Source organism: Perognathus longimembris, chromosome 20 (assembly GCF_023159225.1).
Source record: "Perognathus longimembris pacificus isolate PPM17 chromosome 20, ASM2315922v1, whole genome shotgun sequence".
Taxonomy (NCBI): domain Eukaryota; kingdom Metazoa; phylum Chordata; class Mammalia; order Rodentia; family Heteromyidae; genus Perognathus; species Perognathus longimembris.
The window spans coordinates 29,411,949-29,434,854 of record NC_063180.1 but is presented as its reverse complement, the minus strand read 5'-3'; the positions used below and the strand labels follow the sequence as shown (position 1 = coordinate 29,434,854).

The 22,906-nt window shown below is 44.3% G+C and overlaps 1 protein-coding gene across 2 annotated transcripts in view; it reads left to right on the top strand.

Moving 5' to 3' along the window:
- The window catches only part of Arnt2 (aryl hydrocarbon receptor nuclear translocator 2), a 90,803-nt gene that overhangs the window by 18,745 nt on the left and 49,152 nt on the right, over window positions 1-22,906 (top strand). The window contains exons 2-5 of one of the 2 annotated variants that reach the window (XM_048368892.1): window positions 492-606; window positions 7,071-7,118; window positions 13,113-13,326; window positions 15,844-16,057. In XM_048368892.1, the coding sequence (XP_048224849.1) occupies window positions 492-606; window positions 7,071-7,118; window positions 13,113-13,326; window positions 15,844-16,057 (591 nt within the window). Of the gene's footprint in view, window positions 1-491; window positions 607-7,070; window positions 7,119-7,880; window positions 8,032-13,112; window positions 13,327-15,843; window positions 16,058-22,906 lie in introns of those variants that run through there. The other variant, XM_048368893.1, reaches the window with a different exon arrangement.

Genomic DNA, 22,906 nt, shown 5'->3' with positions numbered 1-22,906 from the left:
AGCTCTGACTTTCAGAGCTCTACACTAAGGTAGGAGGCAGCCTTTCCACTTCATGTAATAATCGCCAAGGCGTAATGGCAGGGCATTCATGGACACCAGCACAAGGCGCTGGCTCATGGCAGGTACCAGTGTTTGGTACCTGTGCAGCTGTACCTCTCAGGCTGTCCACACTGCCAGATTCTTAGACATCTTACCTGCCTTCAGGTGATCAGGAGGCAGTTGTGGAAGCTGCTAAGCTATAGTGATTCTTTTCAATGATGGTTTAGAGCACTGAGTTTGGGAGTACTGCCCAAAGGCCTCATTTCCAGAGAAGAAGTCCAGGGTAGGAGAATAAACTCACCAGACCGTGTGTGTAGTGACAGGCCTGGCAGCAGCACACCTGAGCCTTGGACGTCCCACCTTGTCGAGGATACTGGGTCCCCACAGCAGCTATCGTTGTTACTGGATTTTTCTGGCATTGACAAAAACCGTTTGTCTTTGCTGAATTCCAGAAATGGCCTCAGACATCCCTGGATCGGTGACCTTGCCCGTTGCCTCCATGGCGGCCACTGGACAGGTGAGGATGGCAGGGGCCATGCCTGCTCGTGGAGGAAAGCGGCGTTCCGGGTAAGCAGCCTCAGAGTTTCCACGAACTGGTTCCAGTAAAATGTTGAGCAATGCCCTTGACCTATTAAGAAAGTATTGTGTTCCCTACCCTCCCTCCCAGAGTAGAAGCTCAGAAGTTTGCATCCTGTTTAGATTTTGCAAGATTCCTAAGTATGAACATGTTTTGCTTAGCCTTGCCACCTAGCTGGGGACTTGTGTTTGCTTATCCTTGTGGTGACAATGTGCTGGTGATCCTGCTGGGCCTCGTTCAGACCATCTCTCTGAAGGAAGGAGGTCACCCGTAACCTGCCTGAGCCCTAGAGTCAGGTTTGGCAGCTGAGCTCCAGCCATGTGGCTGCCAAGGATCTACCCTCTGGCCCTTCATCCTTTCCTCTTTTCTGGATATGTATGTGCAAGAATATCTTTGAAAAAAAATTCAAGATTCATTGTATGTATAAATGAGCTTGTTGAGGCTGGATGTTGGTGGCTCATGCCTGTAATCCTAGCTACTCAAGAAGCTGAGATCTGAGAATCATGATTCAAAGCCAGCCTGGACAGGAAAGTCTGTGAGACTTATATCCAGTAAACCACCAGGAAGCCAGAAGTAGAACTGTGGCTCAAGTGGTAGAATATCAGCTTTAAATGAAAGAGCTAAGAGACAGCACATAGCCCTACCTTCAAGCTGTAGGATAGACACACACACACACACACACACACACACACACACACACACACACAGATAACATGTTGAATTGAAACCACTTTGTGCTGGTACTTAAAGATAATTAACTTAAAAAAATCCTGACTAGGTAGGTGGAAAATGAAAACATTAAAAAAAAATTCAAGTGCTGGAGCCCAGCATCTGAAAGCCAGCTTGCATTAAATGCTGCTCAGATAATAAAGTTGATAACAATGAGAGCTATTCATTGTATTGTCACTCTTGAAACAAACAACCAAAAAAACTGCATATTTTGAGAATGTGGCTTAGTGGTAGAGTGCTTGCCTCGCATGCATGAAGCCCTGGCTTGGGTTCCTCAGTACTACATAAACGGAAAAGGCTGGAAATGGCACTGAGACTCAAGTGGTAGAGTGCTAGCCTTGAGCAAAAGAAGCTCAGGAACAGCGCCCAGGGCCTGAGTTCAATCCCCTTTACTAACAAAACACAAAATAAAACAAAACAAAAAACCCCCCCCTCAAAACAGGAGAAAAAACAACCCTGCATATAATCATGGTTAATTTTTGCATCTATATACAGAATGTAAATCCAAACCAATCAACAGGAGTCCTGTGGGGAAAAAAAATAACAGACATTTTCAGATTCATTGTATCATTCAACCCCATTCCTGCACTGAATCCATTTTATTGTCAATTAAATATTTGATAAGTAGAACTCCTCATGAAGTCAAATCAATTTGTTTTTTTCAGTGCAATTTTTGACCATTCATAGCTCTTAGGGCTGCTACTGTCCAGTTACATAGCAGAACACATTCTTCACAGTTAAAGACTTAGGGGGCTAGGCCTATTTTTAAGTGGTCAGCCAGTTTTAGACAGAAAATATCTCCACCAATGTGACCCTCCCTCCCTTCCTCCCTTTCTTTCTTCTTCCTTCCTTTCCTCCCCCTCCCTTTCCCTCTCCCCCATCCCTATCCCTTCTCTCCTCTCCTTCTCCCTCTCCCTCTCCCTCTCCCTCTCCCACCTCATAATAGAGCAAGAGATAAAAGAGATAGGCCTCTGCCATCCTACCAAATGTAAGGATGAGGTATGGCCTTTGAAGGCAGAACAATATTTTTCCTGAGGCAGCCTATCTTCATTCTTGGGGGTCTATGTGCCTGCTCACATCTCCCTGTCAGACAAAGTAAGCCATCCAAGATTCTACTTGCTAAGCCTCTGTCATGTAGGGACATATCCATGTCTAAGCTAAAAAAAACCCAAACTCTTTTTACAGAGCTGTTTCCATAGTAACACCTGACATTTTTACATTGTTGAAATTGTAATTGAAGCCACCACTGCTTTAGAACCTCTTGATAACAGCTCTCATTCACTGCCTAAACACTTAGCTCAGTGTCAAGGAGCTCCTCATGGAGGTCACAGTGGACAAAGAGCAAATAATCTTAACTGTGGCCCTATGCAGTGGCTTACACTGACCACTGCTTCCCCTGTCATTGACAAGCTGTACTCCAGCTCTTAGTGTCTGGGATTGTAGGACACACAGAGAAAGAGAGAGGGAAAATAGGGAGAGGGAGGTGGTGAGAGAAAAGTGATGGGGGCATGAACTTCCCCACCTTTGTCCCCAAGTTTATTGCTACACCACTGACCTGACCATTCTCATGGAAGAAGTGTCTCAAAATTTTAGGATGGTCACCCATCTTATTTTAGGGTTTCAAAACCAAATAGAACTTGTCCCTCAAAGTTTTTGGGTCCTGCTGGCCACAGTCAATGGGCCTGGCCCAGAACTGCACATCCCTCTTGTCTGGACTTCCTTTCTGCACTGCTAACAACCTTCTATAACTGTGCCAACCAGCACTGGCTCTCCTGGCAATTGGAATCAAGAGTTGCATCACTTATGTGGGGAAAATGGCTGAAGCAAGTCACCTGAACTGCATTGGTGTGATGAGCTCTCTGGTCTCAGGAATGGGAGGGGAAAGGTGAGGTCTCCAATATGGGCCACTCACTGCTTCTGATCTTAGGAGGAAAGCAGTAGCGATAGGTCAGGAGCTGTGGCCTCCCCCAAATCCAACCCCTGTTGGAGATAAAGAGACCTTGGACCTAGTGCTGAGCTTCTAAAATGTCATCACTGAGGGGGAAAATATATTCCCACTGCACGTAACCAATAGACTAGGGTCTCCCTGTGACAGACTTGGATGTAGGATGCTTAGATCTGGCCATGTGAAGTGCATATTTATGTAAACAGGTGTGTCTCTTGCTAACATGGATGCACCAGCACTGCTGGAAGGAATCCTGGCTGGCAGGTCTCGGCTCTGGCTGGACACACTTGTCACTTCACCATTTAGGGAGCTGTACACTGGAGGATTGCTCCTCTCCTGTTGCTGTTGCCAGGCCTATTCCTCTTTATTTATTTATTTATTTTTGCCTCTTTGCTTTGGTTAACTTTAGTGGTAGCATCAGAGAGTTCTGCATGATGACTATGATCTGACAATATGTCGTCATCATCATCATCATCATATGGAAGAGCGATGCGGCTCACTCTTCACTAGTGGCAGAAATCCCTGGCCTGGCTTTTATGAAGATCAGAATTCAGGCTCCTTGACAGGAAGTAAAATCAGGTCAATTTTAGTTCAATTTCTGAAGACTTCTATTATTTGCTTTATTGCACTGGGTTCTTTAAAATGAAAACGTAGGAGTTAAAGTCATATTTTGGTTTCTCTTATTATCCGGCTGCTTCAGGATAATAGAGAGACATAAAGCACAGGATAATTTGCTTAGACTTTTTATAGCAGGAGAAATAAGCACAGTTTATTGTAGGCATATTTAAAGCTGAGAGTTGGGGTTGAGAATGTGGCTTAGTGGTAGAGTGCTTGCCCAAGCATGCATGAAGCCCTGGGTTCGATTCCTCAACACCACATAAATAGAAAGAATAGTGGTGCTATGGCTCAAGTGGTAGAGTGCTAGCCTTGAGAAAAAAAAAAAAGAAGAACAAGAAGAAGCTAGGGACGGTGCTCAGGCTCTGAGTTCAAGTTCCAGGACTGGCAAAAAAAAAAAATAATAAAAGCTGAGAGTTGGATGTGGTGATGGAAGACCCAGTTCAGTGGACATCTTGGTAAGTGACACTCTGTAAAATCTCTTTTGTCCTTAGGAGCTTCGTTTGTGTATGTGTGTGAGTGTGGCTGACGAGGCAGCGTCACTGCTTTGGAGTGGGTTGAGTTACCCTGAGGATCTTAACAGTTATGTAAGGTGCCTGATTTATCTTCTGGGTTGTCCCCCACTTCGTGCTTTTCCAAATTACTGAGTCTGATTGCTGCACATGTATTGTTGTAAGCGTGCATGCGTGAGAGGCACAGCCCTCTCGTTCCTAATTTTTCAAACAAATCATGGCTTCCAAATTCCCACTGGATTTCCAAAAACCCTTGAGTTCAGAGCAGGGCCATCCCTCTCTTATACCTTCACCTGGCCAGATGAGGCATACTTTACCACCCAGCTCGTTTCTTGTATCTTCAGTGGAAGGAACAGGTGAAGAATAAAACTGTCTTTGTTAAAATGACAGTGGCAGCCCATCTTGATCCTCTTGGAATTCTCTTAAAGCACTAGAGTCCTGGATCCTAGCAGTCTCATTGGTCCTGTGAAAATCAAGACCATTTGGCACCCTATATATCCCAACATCCCAAAGGCCTGATGGTTAAGGAAGGATGGCTGACTAACATGTTGAAACATACCGGACCTTCCTGGTCATAATGTAACTTAAAAAGTAATTCTATGTTTCCCATCCACTTACGGTTTACTTGAATAGGTTTTATGAAATTTTCAAAATGTTCTTTCCAACACTGAAATGGTTTTGATGTGAACACCAGAATTGCTCTTCCCCACTGTGATCACTCGGTGGCAGTGTGGCTCTACAGGTCCTTCAAATGCTGGCTGGGCTTGGTTACAGGATTTTGGTTGGTTATGTCCCACATGTAATTTCAGCAAAGTGAGGTGATGGCTTGGTAATCATGCAGAATGTTGGTGAGTTTGCCTTACTTCACAACTCATGCATTGTGCTCCTGCTTGCCCACAGCATAGACAACTGCTACCAATGACCTGGTGTCTGAATTCCCAAATGACTTTGTAAAGTTTGGGGTACATGTCTGTCTCCCCTAGTAGTAGGTAGTAGTCTTTTATCTGTTCTTTCCCACCTCCCCTTCTCTTTGTGTAGAGTCATGTTTGCCCTCTGGTATTATTGTCCTATTTTCAGTGATCTAACTGCTTTTCATTTTTAGTCTTATCAGTTAGGACAACTTATGTATTAGAACCAGTGATTCCAAATTGACAGAGGATCCCATCAGGTGATCTTGAACTGAATAATGAATGCCTAGACTCAGATTTTGGCTGTATAACACATAAAACTAGACAAATGCATACTAAAAGATAGTATTTAAAGAAGGAAGAAGGGAAAGAGGGAAGAAAGAAGGAAGTCACAGTCCTTAAGACTCCCAAGGTACTGTAATGCCTGGAGAATATGACTTGCCTCCTTAGGTCTCCTCTTGGGCATGCTTGTGTAAAGAGGCCTCTTCCTCTGCAACCTGGCTATTTCCTGGTTGCCTGAGTTGTCCTGTGCCTTCATCAAGTCACCTCTTAACCACTAAAACCCAGCCCCGAGAGTCTAGGGGATGGAGTCTCCTCCCTGTGAAACCAGCAGCTCCATGTCTCCAGGTTTGGTCTTTAACAGACACTCTTCGTTGTTGTTGATGTGTGAAGCAGGGTCTTGCCATGAAGCCCAGAGTTCTAGGTTCTTACAATGAGCTGCTCAGACAAGAAATTTCTCAGTACTAGCTGCCAGATGGTCTTGCCTCCCTCATGTCTGGATCAAAGGAATGGTGCTTCATCCTGTTCATGAGAACCACAGGACACCACTGCACTCAGGGACCCTGGCTTACCCTGGATGCCCAGCAGAGTCAGGACATCTCTTTCATTTCTTGTTTTCTTCATCAAAGATGGTGGGTGATGCCAATTAAGTCCCTACTTTGCCCTAACATCTTTAGAGTGATATTAACTGAGAGTAGAGAGGCTTGGTTTTTGATTGTTTTATTTTTTAGGAGTATGTGGGATGTTATTTAAACAAGTTGCCCATCGATATTTCATTTTATGTTTATATTGAGAGACCAGTAAAGAAGGAATGTAAGCAATCATTTTGTGAGTTTCAGTAAGCACACAGATACCCTCACTGGTTTAAGCCCCAAATTACCATCTCTACCTTAATAGCTATTTGTTCGGTGCTGGAGTTAACAGGACAATGACCTTAAATGTCCTTTTTACTGAGATTCATCCAAACCTCAAGCCAAATCGCAAGCAGTTACATTTTCTTTTCCTTATAATTTCTTCATTACCTTTAATTTTTTTCATTTTAAAAATCCTGGAACTTTAAAAATTTGTTTATATGCCACAAAGTAAAGTAAAATCAATCAATAAAAGGAACTGCCAGTGTGAATAAACGAAGTGGAGGGAAGCAAGTAATCCCAAGGATGCTGATATTTCCAGCCCAGCTCCAGTGAGCCATTGGCAGTTTGGGTAGAGTTCTAGGGGAGAAGTTGGTACTTGAGCATTGCCAAGTGGGAATGATGGTATCCACAGTGAAGACCTTCCATTATACTGCTTCCTTTCTTGAGACTACTTGATGACTCTGTAGAGATAATTGATTTTTAGCACTTCAAAAGGTTGGGCGCATTCGATCTCAGTATGATGGGATAAATCTGGCTTTGTTCTTAAAGCTCATGTCACCAAGTGTTCTTTAAACCTATAACCAGTGCTCAATTGTGACATTGACTTTTCAGAATGGACTTTGATGATGAAGATGGTGAAGGTCCCAGTAAATTTTCAAGGTGAGTTTATTTTATGTTTCTTAATGAATTCAATTGCCAGCAGTCTCACCTGATTGGAACACAGAGGGATTTACCATGTTTCAATACTGGGAAAGCCATTGCTTGTACTTGGACACCTTGGCTAATGTCTCGTTTTGTGCCAGTATTTGGCCTAGTGGCAGGTAAACTGTTAGCAACCCTGCCAAATCCTAGTCTAGATGATAAAAGCTTAGTAACAAACAAGGTATGGTGACACATGCCTGTAATCCCAGTACTTGGGAGGCAGAGACAAGAAGTTTGCCATGTTTGAGGCCAGTTTGGTCTATGTAGGGAGACTTTGCCCCCCCAAACCCAAACCCCAAAGTATTTTTAAAAAGGAACATGTTCTTAATTCTGTTTGCTTTGTGGGTTAAACAACAACTTTAATGGATTCCCTTTTAAATGATCAAATTTAGAAAAAGGCTATCAAACTGGGTACTTTTTTTCTCCCCATATAATGTAAACTATGAGACACAGAGGTGCACCTCTTTAGTTTTGAGGTCCTCACTGACCAGAGGACAGTGGACGTATGGGCTGTTCTGCATGCAGTCAACTTCACAGAAGAGTCCCTGGACATAGAGACCGGTGGCATTACAAATGCTGGATCCACAACGGACAAGGTGGGCCCAGTCCCATGGTTCCTGCTTTTTTTTTGGTTTTGTTTTAAGGTATGTTAGGAAGATTGGCAGCAATGAGAGAGAGAAAGTTGAATTCAATTCCATCTTTCTTTGTACAGGTCCTATCTGCATCCAGCATATGTATGGAAGGATCTGCCTTGGTGTTCTACATTGCCCAAGCATCCCAGGCTTCCTATTCCTTAGTTGCTAATGAAGAGTTACCTCAGTGAAGTGGTCTTCCCCCTGCATTCTTGCCCCCACAGCTTGCATTGAAAAAAGTAGGGTTTTGTTGTTGTTTAATGGTACCAGGGTTTGAACTCAGAGTTCTTGCTTGCTTGCTGTGCTTGCTTGCTAGTTTTGCTGGCACGCTACTACTTGAGCCAAGCCTCTAGATTCACTTTTTTCTTTTCTTTTTCCTTTTTTTTCCTAATTTTTTAAAAGACAGAGTCTCTCAGACTTTACCCATACTGGCTTCAAACCACAGTCCTCCAGATCTTAGCCTCCTGAATAGCTAAATTTCTCTTTTTTTCTCCCTCTCTTCTGCCTCTCTCCTCCTTTACTTTCTTTTTTTCCTAGTGCTAAGATTCAATCCAAGGCCTTGTTCTAAGCAAGCATTTATCACTTGAGCTATGCCTTCAGCCTATCCTACAACAGTTATTTTTGGCTATGGTTCTTTCTATCCATGACCGTAGAGGCTGTGTCATTTCCTCCCACAATTCCACATGGGCTATGCACTTCATTGCTTTCTGGGAATTGCAAGAGTCCCAGCTCTGTAGTAAATTTCTCGTCATCCCATCAACTTTCACCTCTGAGAACATGTCTTTCCATTCTCTGATTCAGCTTTGGGTGAAACAAACAGTAGAGAAGATATGGAGAACATTTCTAATGATCTTGAGTTTCTAGAGGAAACTGCACAACACAGTGTGTATTGTTTTTCCCCATGCAGACAGGATCCCAGCTTAGGTGTCCCTCTTCTTAGGATGTATCTTCACAGCACAGAGGGCTTTGTTCCTGAAAAGGAGCTAGCCTTGAAAATGAGGCCACCTATTTTCCTTCTTTGGTTTGGTGTTGCCATACACAGCCCCCCTTTATAAGAAAACAATGGCATTGATTCCTCTGTGTCAAAATTCCCCTTGAGATAACATCATATTGCATGCTAACCTCCGGAAATGATGACCCAGAGGTCTCAGGACATAAAGAGGAAGAGAGATAAGGAGTGACATTTGCTTGACATTGAAGATCAGTGTCAGTGATGAAATAACAGAGCAGGGTTACAAAGAGTTCATTGTCTAGGAGCCTGAGTGGTTAGAATCAGAAACCCTACACTGTCACTGTCCATGAACCTGCCAGTGAGTCAGACTTCATATAGCCAGGGTTCAAGCCTCAGCCTCTGTGCACCATATCCTTTCCTCTGCACTCTAAAAATAATAGAGAAAGCTAGATTGTGTGCAAAATATGCTGTTACTGATAGTATAGGACTGAGTTCATAGGACCCCATGGACTTCTCTGGAGGGCTGTCCCAAAGTCAGTGCCCTGTCTTTCATCAGACCTGTGTTTCAATGTTTGATTTGAGAACCTGGTCCTTATCACATAGGAGCCCAAACATGGTTCCTGTCTTAGCACTGTTGGGCCTATCAGTGAGCCTCAGATGTAGCAGAGTAATAGCAGAGAAGCTCAGCTACCTTATCTCCCACATGCACATGCACTTGCATGTGTACTTCAGAATCCTACGATCCCACATACACATCTACATTCACACATGTACTCCAGAATCCTACTGTACCACCATGCACACACACTCATACATGTACTCCAGAATCCTACCATCCCACATATAGACCTGCATTCACTTGCACACACACTCACACACATACTCCAGAATCCTACCATACCACACTTGCACACACATTCACATGCGTATTCCAGAATCACCACTCTGGACCACAAAGGCCTTCAGCCTGCTTCACTGCAGACCAAGGCCTGCCCTTTGTCTCTAACACATCATTACTGCTGCCCTGGGGCTGTGACCTGAAAGACATGTCTCTTCTATGTTAGCTGGAATTCACAGGGACCTGCCAGATTGCAAAGGGCTGAGGACTGTCTGGAATGAGAAAAGGAGTGGGGACAACTCTGGGCCATTTGCAAGTGGGTAAAAAATGAAAAGAGCATATGGAGTCTGGGGAGGGAGGAGGACCATGAGGGTATCCGGAGGTTTGAAAGATTAAGAAATGAGGGTAGGGGACAAAGGCCAGAAGATTAAGGAAAGCTCCAAGCCCACCAAGAAGACTTCTTAACGTCTTAGCTTGGGCATGGGACAAGTGTATGGGTAGATAACGTCATAGTGGTTAGAATATCATCAAGAGGATATTGAAGGGATCAAGTTAGAAATGTAGCTGTGGAGGTAATCAGGGAAGCTAGGAGTAGCCTGGAGCCAGAAAGCCACAAGAGCTGGTAATTGTGAGAGAAAGGACAAGGAAGCCAGAGACTCTGTGTGTGTGTGTGTGTGTGTGTGTGTGTGTGTGTGTGTGTGTGTGGTCAGGAAATAGTTGTTAGTGGCAATCCAACTGGTGGAGCAGGAAGTTGTGGTCAAGTTGTGGAAGTGGCAAAACTGGAAGAGGGTGCCTGAGGCCTGGGAGAGAAGGACCAGGCCCCAGGGAGAGAGAAAGATTGGGTCTAGGCTGCCTCAAGCTGGGGCTATCTGAGTGCTTGGTTTCAGGCTGAGTAGCCAGTGGTGACAATGCAAAGGAACCTTGAGGAAAGGATAGACAGAGGGCCTGAGCTCCAGAGGAGGAGGCCTTCTTGACCAAGTGGCTGAAAGGAGTGGAGAGACCGAGTGGCCTTCCTTTTCTGCCTGGCCTCTACTGGCAAGCACCTGGTTCCACTTCCCCTGACGTTACCAAGACATAGGGTCCTAACCGTGGGTGGAGATGAACTCTCTCTCCAGCAGGACTGACTACACACCACCTCTCCCTGGCAAGTGGCATAGACACACACTCTCCTTCCAAGGTCAGTGCAGCACTGTCCTCCTGGGTGGACGCTCATCCTGCCAGCACATGCCACAGGCCCAAACTCAAGCAGAGGCCAAAGCCTTCCATTGCACTGAGTGGTCCAGTGCCTTCATATTTTTAGGGCTCATTGAGTCGATGGGTTGTCTAGGGAGTCCCAAGATCCGGTGCGTATAGTGGGTAGTGACATGCTGAGTATTGCTTCAGAATGGGGCCAGCCGACATCCCAGAACCACCCTCGGTTGTCAGAGTTAAATACCAAAGTCTTCCTAGACTCCTGTTTCTTTGTAATAATTCATTGAAATTAAAGAGCAGAAATGTAAGGTTGCAAATAATACAAGGAATCTTCTTTCTCGTCTCAGCCTCTGTTTCCTCCTTCTTTTGAATATTTCCCATAAGTCACCTGCAAGGGAGCATGCCATTAAGGCCCCTCTCAGCCACACCTCATTATAGCTTTCTCTTTATGGTCTGGCACTGTGTGATTTTCACTTAATTTGTGCCTTTAGGGACATTTGGTTATGTTCTGCTGTGGGTTTCCACTGAGCAGGGCTAACTAAAGCCTGTGTGATGGAGGACAAGGATTGGGTGTTCCTTGTTTTCCCCAATCTCTGATGCTCCTGGGCTTATCTTTTCTGGTCCCCAGGCCTGCCCTTCCCTTCCATCAAGGCCTAGCTCTTTACCACCCTAGGTGCTTCTTCTTTGATCTTCCTGATCCCAGAGTATTGCTCCTCTTTCCCACTGCCTTCCCCCCATTCCTCCTACCTCTGCCAGCCCCTCTGCAGTTCTCTCCCTTCCTCTTAGTGGTTTAATCTGTGCCGTTTGGGGCACTTGATCACATGCTTTTGGTTTTCATTGTGTGAAGTATAAGTTTTACCTTTCCAACTAAAGCCCCTGTGCTTAGTGACAGCGCGTGGTTTTTGTTGTTGTTTGTCATTGTTGTTTTCTCTGCCACCTCTGGCCCCTCATGGATCCTACAGGGCTCAGGACTCTTTGCATGGAAGGCATGCCATAGAGACTCCAGTCATTTCACTTCAGGGCCCCTTATGAGTTCACAGAAGACCTCACCACATGTGAGTGGCATGCCATCAGGTGTGATTGACCCAGGGAGGAGAATGGGTGTGAAACTGGTTAATGCATGCAGTGTGTGCAGGAAGTTTTGCCTGAGGTTGTTCCTTTTTTGCTGTGCTGTCATTGTCATTCTCTGAGCACTCTTGACACTAAATCCTGTAGCAAACATGGAACATGTTTTTAGACCAATCTTTTCTCTCAAGTAAACAGCCTTACCTGCTGAACAGGGTTGACTGTTACTGTTTTCCAAGACTAAAGGCAATAATCTCAGATGGAATCATTCTACCAGCCCTTCTGTTAGTTTTTAATCTTAACACATTACAGAGATTGGGTCCAGCAGTTCCCAGGAGTGCTTTTACAAAATTGGTTATTTATTGTTTTATAAGCCAGGACACACTTGTTCTATTACAATGCTTCAGAAAATTTGCTGGGAATAGAATAAAAGCCTTCTTATAGCCTTATGTAAAGTGAATTTCTGCCATTACTAGTGTGATTAAATACCTAAAAGGAAATGGTAAGGCAATACAAATGCTCCTGTTTTATGATGTGGTATATCTTGCATAACCTATTTTAAGTTGAAAATACATTTAACACATCTGACCTACCAGATATCATAGGTAACCTAGCCTGATTTACACAGACTCAGTATACTTACATTAGCTTATAGTATGAAAAATCTTCGAGCATAACACTTATTTATTAAAGCTCAAGTATCTCATGTGACTCATTGAATAATGTTCTGAAAATTTTAAATAGAACATTACCCATTAGTGTATTATTAATGCATATTAAAGCACCATTTTATTGTGTTTATCACTTTTACAGCATTATAAAATCTTAAGCCCAGGACTATTTTCTAGTGTTTCTTACCTTGAGTTATGTAAACCACATGGAGTCAGTCAGTAATTGCATTCATTGCTATGTGTGCGTATGAACTTGCACACAAAAATGTATAGATTCATATGTACCCACTGAAAATATCTTATTAGCTTGGCAAAGGATGGTGTATACATTTTTCATGCCTATTAAAAAGTCCATAGGTCCAGGGTGATAGTTACAAGACTTAAATATATAAAGTCTAGAACTAAAGACAGGGGATATCCGTTTCCACACACAGAGACAAGAGCCTGCAGAGGACTGAAGTGCTACTTGCCCAGCATGAATCTGCTTAGCTGCGCAGAGTTAACCTCCGATTCACTTGGCATTTAGTGGAGTGTCATTTACTCCCATTAGATTGGTCTGATGCGTCTCTTTTCTTCCCTCTTGATTTTGTGCTTTATGGGAAGAGAGAATCACAGTGAGATTGAGCGGCGCAGACGGAACAAGATGACTCAATATATCACGGAGCTCTCAGACATGGTCCCCACCTGCAGTGCCTTGGCCCGTAAACCGGACAAGCTCACCATTCTCCGCATGGCTGTCTCACACATGAAGTCCATGAGAGGCACAGGAAACAAGTCTACAGATGGTGCATACAAGCCTTCCTTCCTCACGGAGCAGGTACCCAGCCACCTCTGTCATCGCTGGAAAGACTATAGGGTTACTACACTGCAATAAAATAGGTGGGAGATGAAGTTCAAGGAAGGGATGAAGACAAGAAATTTTACACTCTTTTCAGCAAGAAGCTGTCTTGAAGAGTGTCATATCTTTTCATCTTTTGATTTTTATAATTCCCATATACCTTGATGATGTATCCCTAAAAGCTCTATTGTGCATTCTGCTGTATGTTTAGTTAGTACCGACCCAGGAAGAAGTTGCAGAAGCCACTTGTGTGCTGGGATGGCGGTAAGGGTTAACATCCTGTGAGTCATGGTAGTAGCAGTGGTGATGAGCAGCACCACTAGTGCTGGCAGGCATCTGCAGTGCCGACTGGGAGTTGTGCCTTATTCCTCTTTCTTTGCCTTGTTTCATTTGCTCCTTACTCTAGTCCAAAGAAGAAGTCCACTGTCTTCCTTACAGGCAAGGAAGTTGAGAATTACAGAGTCAGTAAATTAGCCATATTCAACTGACTGCCTGGTGAAATGACTAGGTCTATTGCAGACTGGCTGGTGGGATACCAAAACTATTTTTTATACCTGTACTGGCTTTGGAATAGTTGGGAAACACACACACACACACACACACACACACACACACACATAAGCACACAAATACTCATGCAGGCACACACAAAATAGGCAATGTTTTGGGAATGGGTTTACATTAGTCAGGAGCCTGTGTTCAGAGTCTTTGACCTTCCATGTGGTGGTCAAAGGGGCATATCAGCAAGTACTCCAAGCCCCTGTTTGCCCTTGTGCATAATGAACGTGAACCTTCTTGATTTTCTGATTTCTAGGGTGAGTGATGTGATAGATTTGAAACACTTTATGGTAGAAAGGGAAAAAGTGAAGTTATATGCTTGTCAGACATGTAGTTAGGAAGTGCTGAGTGTGTATAGTATAGAATTTTTGGTGGTGAGTGTTTGAGAAGACAGAATGTGAGGCCAAAGATGTGGAGCAGAAGTGGCCCAGTTTTATTAGGGGGAACTGCTCAAGATGGATGTGCAGGCGCCACACGGTGCTCATGACAGGGAGGAGCAGAGGGAGTTTACAAAGTGCAGAGCCTCCGGGAGGCTAGTGACTCGCCTAGTGCCGAATCATCTATTCTCCTGGAGCTGAGAATCTACACAGGTCATGGGAGCAGTTGGAAGAGCCAACATTTATTGCTGTCTGTTCGGTGGCAGACATTTTTAACAAGTGCTTTATCTACTTGGTCCTTTTAAGTCCTTCCGGGTGGTAATGTGATCCTTAGAAGTCAAGAAGATATGGCAGTGGTTCCATAAGCCCTGAAAGGACATGGCAGTTCAGAGTGTGGGCTTCAAGCCTGTCTCTACCTCTAAAAACAATGTCATGACAGACTCTAGATCCAGCAGATTTGCTGAGGAAGGCCACCCTGTAGACTGAAAGATTAACAGCCAATGGGCAACCAGACAGAAATGTATTAAGCACTGCTGATGCAAGGGTCAGTAAAAAGTCCCCCTCCCACTCTATATTTCTTTAATCCTTAGAAAAATCTTACTTGAATCTGCCCCTATGTGACTAAAGGTGAGGGACAAAATTAGAGTTGAGAGAAAGAGGCAGTCTAGCTGAGTTTTACTGCCTGGGTGTTCCTGCCTTGCTTTGACTGGTGATGATCATAGTGTGTATTATTATGGAACACATACTGTGTGTCAGGCTCTTCATAGTCTTCACATACATGCATTTATTTCACCTGACAAAACCTCACAAAAACCAGAAGCTGAGGTTATTATCTTCCATGTCCAAATTTGCACTGCAAGGAGATGCTTCATTCCCCTGCTCTTAGCCCCTTAACCTGTACCTGGAGAAAGAAGGCAGAAATCCTCCCAGAAGATGAATCTTAGTGGGGAGGAGGGGATCGAAAGAAGGGTCTGGGAAGGGGGTGGGGCTCTGCCCCCCTGGGACCTTCCTGCAGTCTTCGCAAACCAGTAAAAACGTGAATGCATAAATGAAGCCGTTTGACCTCCTTCAGTGACAGAGATCTCTCCACTTTCCCAGACATCCTGTTGCATTATTTTAAAAACAGATTTATTGGGAAGATTTTCATGACACTGAAAATAAAACTGCTGACCCAGTCCTTAGATCTGAGTAAGCATCTCGAGACACAGAACAGCAAAAATGCAAAATAGGGGGAAATGAGCAAGATAAACTTTTCTTCTAAAAAGTGATTTTAGTCTGCCCTTACCCTGGTTCCCCAGGCTGAAGATATTTGAACTTATCCCCAGTAAAGTGCTTGAAAACACTGACAAGGCCCCTCAGGTCCTGCTTCCTGTTCTTCTAGGCTTCGGGTCCTTGGACCCTTGGGGAACTGAGATGCAGACAAGGTCAGACAGATTGGTGAACAGATGACAGGAGCCTTTTCCTCTGTTCGGTGATCTCTTACTGTGTTTTATATTTTATAGTAAGACTCCCAGTGCATTGTGCTAACCACAGTCTTCCCCCCGCCCCTTCCCCCTCCCAGGAATTGAAGCACCTCATCCTTGAAGCAGCTGATGGATTTCTGTTTGTAGTGGCTGCTGAGACAGGGCGAGTGATTTATGTGTCTGATTCTGTCACCCCTGTTCTGAACCAGCCCCAGTCAGAGTGGTTTGGGAGTACCCTCTATGAACAAGTGCATCCTGATGACGTGGAGAAGCTGAGAGAGCAGCTGTGCACCTCAGAGAACTCAATGACAGGTTTGGTTGAGCTCCTTCTGTGAGGCTTTGACTTTAGGGGGGAAACCCCTCTCAATACACATGCCATGAAACTAGAGGCTGTTAAAACTTCTGAAAGGTGGGGGGGATACATAAATAATATTAAACATGATGAACATGATTGAACTCTGTGGAATGGACCTCAGAACATGTTGCCGTTTGTATGATACTGTAGATGATGGAGGACAGTCCTGTGGAATCAGAGACTTGTACAACAAACATAGATAAGTATGGTGTATACTAAGCCATGAGCTGGGACTGCTAGTGGATTTCCAGAGTCCCAAGAAGAGATGTGTTCTGTGTGGTTTAGTTCAGCTAGATAGAGTTTTCTGTGTTCATCTAGTACTTCCCATAGATAAGCAGACACAGAGTTCACAGGTTGCTCCCTAATATTCTTGTCAAATTGAAACACACACTTTCATAACAGGAGTTTGAGATGAGTTCTGTAAAGTATTTGTGTTCTGCTATCTGGATTGTGTCATTCTCCCCGACTAGAATCTCACTTCCAAGGAAGAGGAAGAAGGGATACTGAGCTGGCGATCAGCAGGTGTGTGGTGGCAAGCAGCACATGTTCACTGGTGATCAGCAGGTATACTGTAGCTGAGCTCAGAGAGTGGTTGAGGTGTTCCTGATGGAGAGATGGCGTGTTATGGAAAGTGGCAATTGCCTTCTTTCACTGAAATGCTAGAGAGATATTTGGATTATGGATTCAGAGTAAAGATAGAGAGGATATTGTGTCTGGAAGCAGAGATCATGTGAAAGCATGTGGAGGAAGGGATGGCAGATCTCTGAGTGACCTGAACACCTGCTCTCAGTGGGGATAGAGGGAAATAAGAAGAGGCCCAGCTCTCTGCTGGTGACAGCAGGGCCTCTGACTGAAACTGGATATGCCCAGAGTTTGGAGAGTGAGCTGGGAGCAACAGAGAAATTCTTGGCAGGGGCTGCCGGGGGGATAATCGAGGGAGACTGGTTGTCTCAGTCTCTCCTGGTGGCTGAACTTTGGAAAACCTTCATCCTGGTGAACAGAAATGGGAGGTGTCTTGATAGTAACTCATGTAAATGCATTGGAAGGAGTTGACTAGATTTCCCATGTGATGTCTTCCAGTCTATATTCATTTAGCCCTGAATTGCATTTCTCCAGAATTGTACTGATTTGGTTCAGGTAAGTTCTCCCTGCATTCAGGGAATTGGATCCGCATTTTGGGTTACTACTACAAGTAATAACTTCAAAGTAGAATTGTTCAGCAGCAGAAGAGAGTGCCAACAAAGGCCGATTTCCTTCTGTTTCTCCCTCTCTCCCTCCTTCCTTCTTCCTCCCTTTCTTATTTCCCTCCCTCCTTCCTTCTCTCTCTATTCTTCCCTCCACATTTCCTCCCTTCACCCCTCCTTTCTTCCCTCTTTCTCTCTGTGTCCATGCTTCCCTCCCTCCCTCCCTGGAACTACTTCTTTTAACCACTTATTCTTCCATTCACAAATGCCTAAGGAAAGGTCATGGTGGGATGCAGTGTGCCTTAACCATCAGCCTCTCCAGCTCATCACTGATAAATGCTCCAAGTTACTGTGAATCAATGAAACCCCATTCCACCTCAGGTTCTTTGTGGTAATTTTGAGAGTGCCTGAGCCAGGATGGTCCTCAAGCGCCTCAGCTGGAAATCGCCCATGCATGGTTCACACGTTCCAATCAGCTGTGATTAAGCTTTGCTATCTCCTTAGGAGCTTTGTCAAAGTCCAGAGATACTTTCAGCCTTGGATCACAGGATTTGGCAAGGCTGTATTCTGAATGCAGATAGGAGCTCATGAGAGCTGGCCACTAGGGAGCCATTTTCAGCAAGCTCTGCCGTTTGCTCACACATCTTACATTAGGCTATTTGCATGAGAGCTTACAGACATTCACTTCAGAGTACCCCAGCCTATTTGGGAGATGGTATATTTCTAGGCCAATGAATGGTGGTTACTTTTATTTTCTTATTAAATCCTAGCATACTTATAATTAATTCACTTGCATTATGTCGTACTTCTTATCTACTACTGGCTGCCCCAATGCACTTGCTCAGGATTTGAGGAGGGCCCTGGCACGGGTGTTTGTTAAGCTGTCTGGGTGATTCTGATGTACAGGAGAGATGAGGACCCTTAGTCCCCTGCCATCATCACATTGCCAATAATGTTCTTGGGTCACCAACAGCTAGTTTGTCCAGCAGCTCATAGAGTATTCAGTTGTCCAGTGTATATGGATGGTGAATGGAATCAGTGCTGTGAAACTAAGGCAGATACACCCAGAAGCTCCAGGATTCTGTGTGATAGAATGCAGTGGTTCTGAGTATGTTTCTCAACCAACTGCATGATCATCATATAGGAACTTGCTAGAAGTGGAGATTCTACCATAGAATGATATAATTCTGCCGAAATGCAGAATTATACTGAATTATACCAAGTCTACTGATCAATTCACATTTTAGTAACAGTCCTTTGTTAGTTATACTTTGTGCCAGCAACAAGTACCCAAAACACACCGTTTAAAAGGGGTATTTATTTTGGCTCAAGGTTTTGGAGTTTCCAGTCCATTGTCGACTTCGGGCAGAATCGGGCAATGGGAGTATGTGGCAGAATCTGCTCACCTTGTGGCAGCCAGGAAGCAGTGACGGAAAGGGGTTGAAGACACCATCTGTCCTTCCAGGTCACATGCCTAGTGACCCACTTAACTAAACCTCGCTCTACAGTTCTACCACCTCCCAATAGTCTATTAAGATTTGAATGGTAGAAGAAGGACCTGCAGTGCCCACATTATCACCCCAGGGAGAGCGAGAGTCCAGCCAGTGGACAGGCTGCTCCAAAGGACAGACAGCATTCTGTCATGGGAAATAGCTGGCAATTGTCAACATTCAGTCCCAGCCTAACTGAAGCAGCTGGGTCTTCTTCATAACACTCTGCAGAAGAGGGAAGTACAACTGTGAACTTGAGCTGTGCAGTTGAATCCTTCAGGGAAAGAATGTGAAGCAGATAATTGATCCCATAGGGGTCCTGTGAACCATGCAATCCACCCTGCAGTATCAGGTCTGGAAAAAGATGATCTTTTCCCAGTGTCACCCATGAAGGTAACTTCATAGAAACCATACTTTTCGATCTATAGCTTATTTTCTTTGGAATACCAACACTTAGTCTTTGGATTAATGCCAAGATGTGAAGTCCTAAGCACAGTCAGCAATCCATTTCTTGCCATATTAGGTAACATAGCAGCAAAACAAATCTGGATTTTTATCTGAGCTAATAACACTGTTGCCGAGTTTCTGTTGTTTGAAATAAAAATGAAACATTTTAATGGTAAGGAAAGCAAGTTTATTTGAGTTTGGTCCTTTGCAAATTGCTCAAGAGCATAGTAAACTCTCATGTTTCAAGGAAAAGCATTTAGAGCTGGATGTCAGAGGTGCCCGATAAATGCACGTGAGAGTGGAATCTGAGACTCCGGGGCGGTTGTTTTTACATCTTTTCACAGAGACTTTCCCACTACAACCCACAGCCTCCTCAGATCTGTTATCCCAGATGTTTCTTTGGAGCTAGTTCAGTTCTTTCTCTTGTTAAATATTTATACAACCTGCCTTGTTTTGTCTTACTACATACATAGCATGCTGATGACCCAGAATGTTTGTGTTTTTTGCTCATATTTTGTGTTGAAAGATATTTCACAAATCTGGACTGATTTCTAGCCCAGGCTACTAGGTTCTTTATCACAGCAATGTCACAGCCGATAAAGGAGCCAGAGCAGGTTTTCACGTACTTTGCTGTCTTCAGCAGGGCTGGCTTCCTTAAATACTTTGAGAGTTGCTAATGAGCTTAACACTGAGTGTGGAGAGTGAGACTGGGGTGGACGTGGTGACATAGGCAGTAAAGGAAGTGTAGGATCCCTGAATTTACAGTCAACGGGGCCTGCTGACCAAAGGGCCCTTTACCCTGGATCATGACAAACCCCTGGACCTGGTAAGGGAGTTGAGAGATGGTAAGGCATCAGGAAGGTGGGCGCTTATTCCCAGAGCAATCACAGGCCACTGAAGGTTTCCAATCAATAGAGTCTCAAGGTACCCAGGCTCTAGTGACAGAGCTGGAAACACAGTCCTCTAGGCCCCATGGGCTTGGGAGCAGTCCTGCTTAGGAGGGCGTGGAGGTCATCAGGTGAGAATGATGCAGGCTTGGGTGGAATGGTGTATGCGCTTCTCTACTGGCTGGAGCAGATGACCACAAACTGGGAAGCTTAAACAACAGAAATTTATTTGGAGGCCAGAGGTCTGAAAGAAAAGTGTCAGCAGGGTTGGTTTCCTCTGGAAGCTCTATGGGAGAGTCCATTCTGTGTCTCGCTCCTAGCCTTTGGGTGATGGCTGATGATTTTACATTCCTTGTAGATAATTCCCAATCTCTGCCTCTGTCATTACATGATATTTTCCCTGTGTATCTGAGTCAAGATTTCCTTCTTCTACCAGTCAGTGCCATCTTAACCCAGTGTGATTTCATTTTAACTTTTATCTACAAAGACCCTGTTTCCAATGAGCTACTCACAGGTCCTGAGTGGGTACAGATTTTCAGGACACTGTGAAACCCACTATATGTGGTGACAGCGGAGTTGACCTGCCTTTTGTTCTGACTTATTTCACATCTGATGCTTGAGTTCTGTCTACTTCCCCCTGCCCTGGACCAGACCTGCCTCTTTGCTTTGTCTCATGGATAGAAGCAGACACTATCGAATCCAGGCCAAACCAATTTCCTGGGGAGAGCAGTGGAACCAAGCCACCGCTGAGGATGGATTGAAATGGGGCAGGCAGCGGGCAGTGGGCCCCAGGGCGGGGCCTGAAGCAAGAGGGGATCGAGATGGGAGATGGGAGATGGTCCATGATGCCAGGGTTGGTGCAGGGGAAGCAGCATATACTTGGGAGTTCAATTGATTTTTCTTTTCTTTTGGTGCCAGTCCTGGGGCTTGAACTAGGGCCTGTTTTCTGTATCTGAGGTATTTTTTTTTTCTCAAGGCTAGCACTCTACCACTTGAGTCACAGCTCCATTTCCAGCTTTTTTGGTAGCTAATTGTGAGAGAAGTGTCTCACAGACATTCTTGCTTTGGTTGGCTTTGAACATCGATCCTGAGATCTTAGCTTCTTGAGTAGCTAGGATTATAGGCGTGAGCCATTCACTGGTGCTCAGCTCAGGAGAAATTTTGTCTCAGCTCATGGCACATTCTAAAATGTAAGCATGTCTGGATTTTGCATGTTTTGAGAATTGTATAACAGGGCCTCTGAATGATTACATTTCTTTCCATTCTGAGCCTTCCTTGGTGAGAGAAGTAATGGAGGTGCATGCAGTCTGCCCAAGAGGGGGCATGTAAGGGGTCATTTGCAGCCAGGGATGTAAATGAAACAGTTATGAGTATGGCATTCACTTCATTTGCAAGCAGCCAACTGGATTCTGCCCTTTGGCATTAGAGAACAAGATTCTGTGTAGGTCAGTTGGGAAGGCTCCCCTCTGTGGAGCTGGACTGTTATGACTCCTGAAGCTATCTGAGCAGGTTAAGGGTATTCTGCAAGATACAGTCTTCTGCAAGATTCAGACTCCTAAGAGCAGAATGTGTTTGTCCTTACTAGTGAGAAAGGAGGATACTAAGTTTTTTAACTTAGATTAATACACATATTTTCTATTCTATGAAAATGCATGTGAATTGGACTGGAGAATGCTGAATCTTGCTTTGAATTCCCATAGAGGTTTTTTGTTGTTTGTTCTTTGTCGGTTGTGGGGCTTGAACGCAGGGCCTTGGCACTGTCCCTGAGCCTCTTTGTGCTCAAGGTTTGCACTCTACCAATTGCGCTCCAATGCCACTACTAGTTTTTGAATGGTTAATTGGAGATAAGAGGACTTTTCTGCCTGGGCCAGCTTCCAAACACGGTCCTCAGATCTCAGCCTCCTGAGTAGCTAGGATTATAAGCATAAGCCACTAACACCCAGCTAAATTCCTATAGAGTTTCAACCACCTAAAAAGAACCATTTATAGCCCGTTGTCAGTGGCTTATGCCTATAATCCTACCTACTCAGGAGGCTGAGATTGGAGAATCATGGTTTGAAGCCAGCCCGGGCAGAAAAGACTCTTATTTCCAATAAATTAATCAGAAACAACTGGAAGTGGTGCTCTGGCTCAAGTGCCTAGAGTGTTAGCCTTGAGCACAAAGAGCATAGTACCCAGGCTCTGAGTTCAAGCCCAGGACTGGCCAAAGAAAAAAAAACCCAAAACCCAAAAGAACCATTTGTGCATTTCTTTTAAAGGCCAGGATTCACATTTTTGTGTTATGACTTTTCCTGGAACAAAGAATATCTAAGCAGCACCTGTAGGCCATTTATTACAGCTTTGTAGATATATTGGTCCCTAGGCCCCAACACAGCAGTTTTCTACCTCAATGCACATCAGAATTCCTCTAGACCTTTTAGATGTTTTGTAGCTGAGATGTACCCATTTACTGGAATTCACTTATCTTTAAAGAAATCCTGGTCCCTATATTTTTAAAAGCAATCATTGTGATTTCAACTTGAATCAGAGGCTGAGAACTTCTACAAACATGCTGTGACCCCTACAAAATGCAAGGAAGAGAAGGAAGGGAAGGAAGGGAAAGATAACACAGGCAACAGCTCCAACTCTTCTATATCTAGGACAGAGATTTTTGAAAGATGAAAACATTTTTTTTAATTTACTATACCAACAAGCAGACTGTTGAAAGTATCACTAAAATAATCGCAGAATGCACAGCATCAGCATTTTAAGGCCTGTTGGCACCAGTCCCTATTTCTTAATGAGATATCTTTCATCTT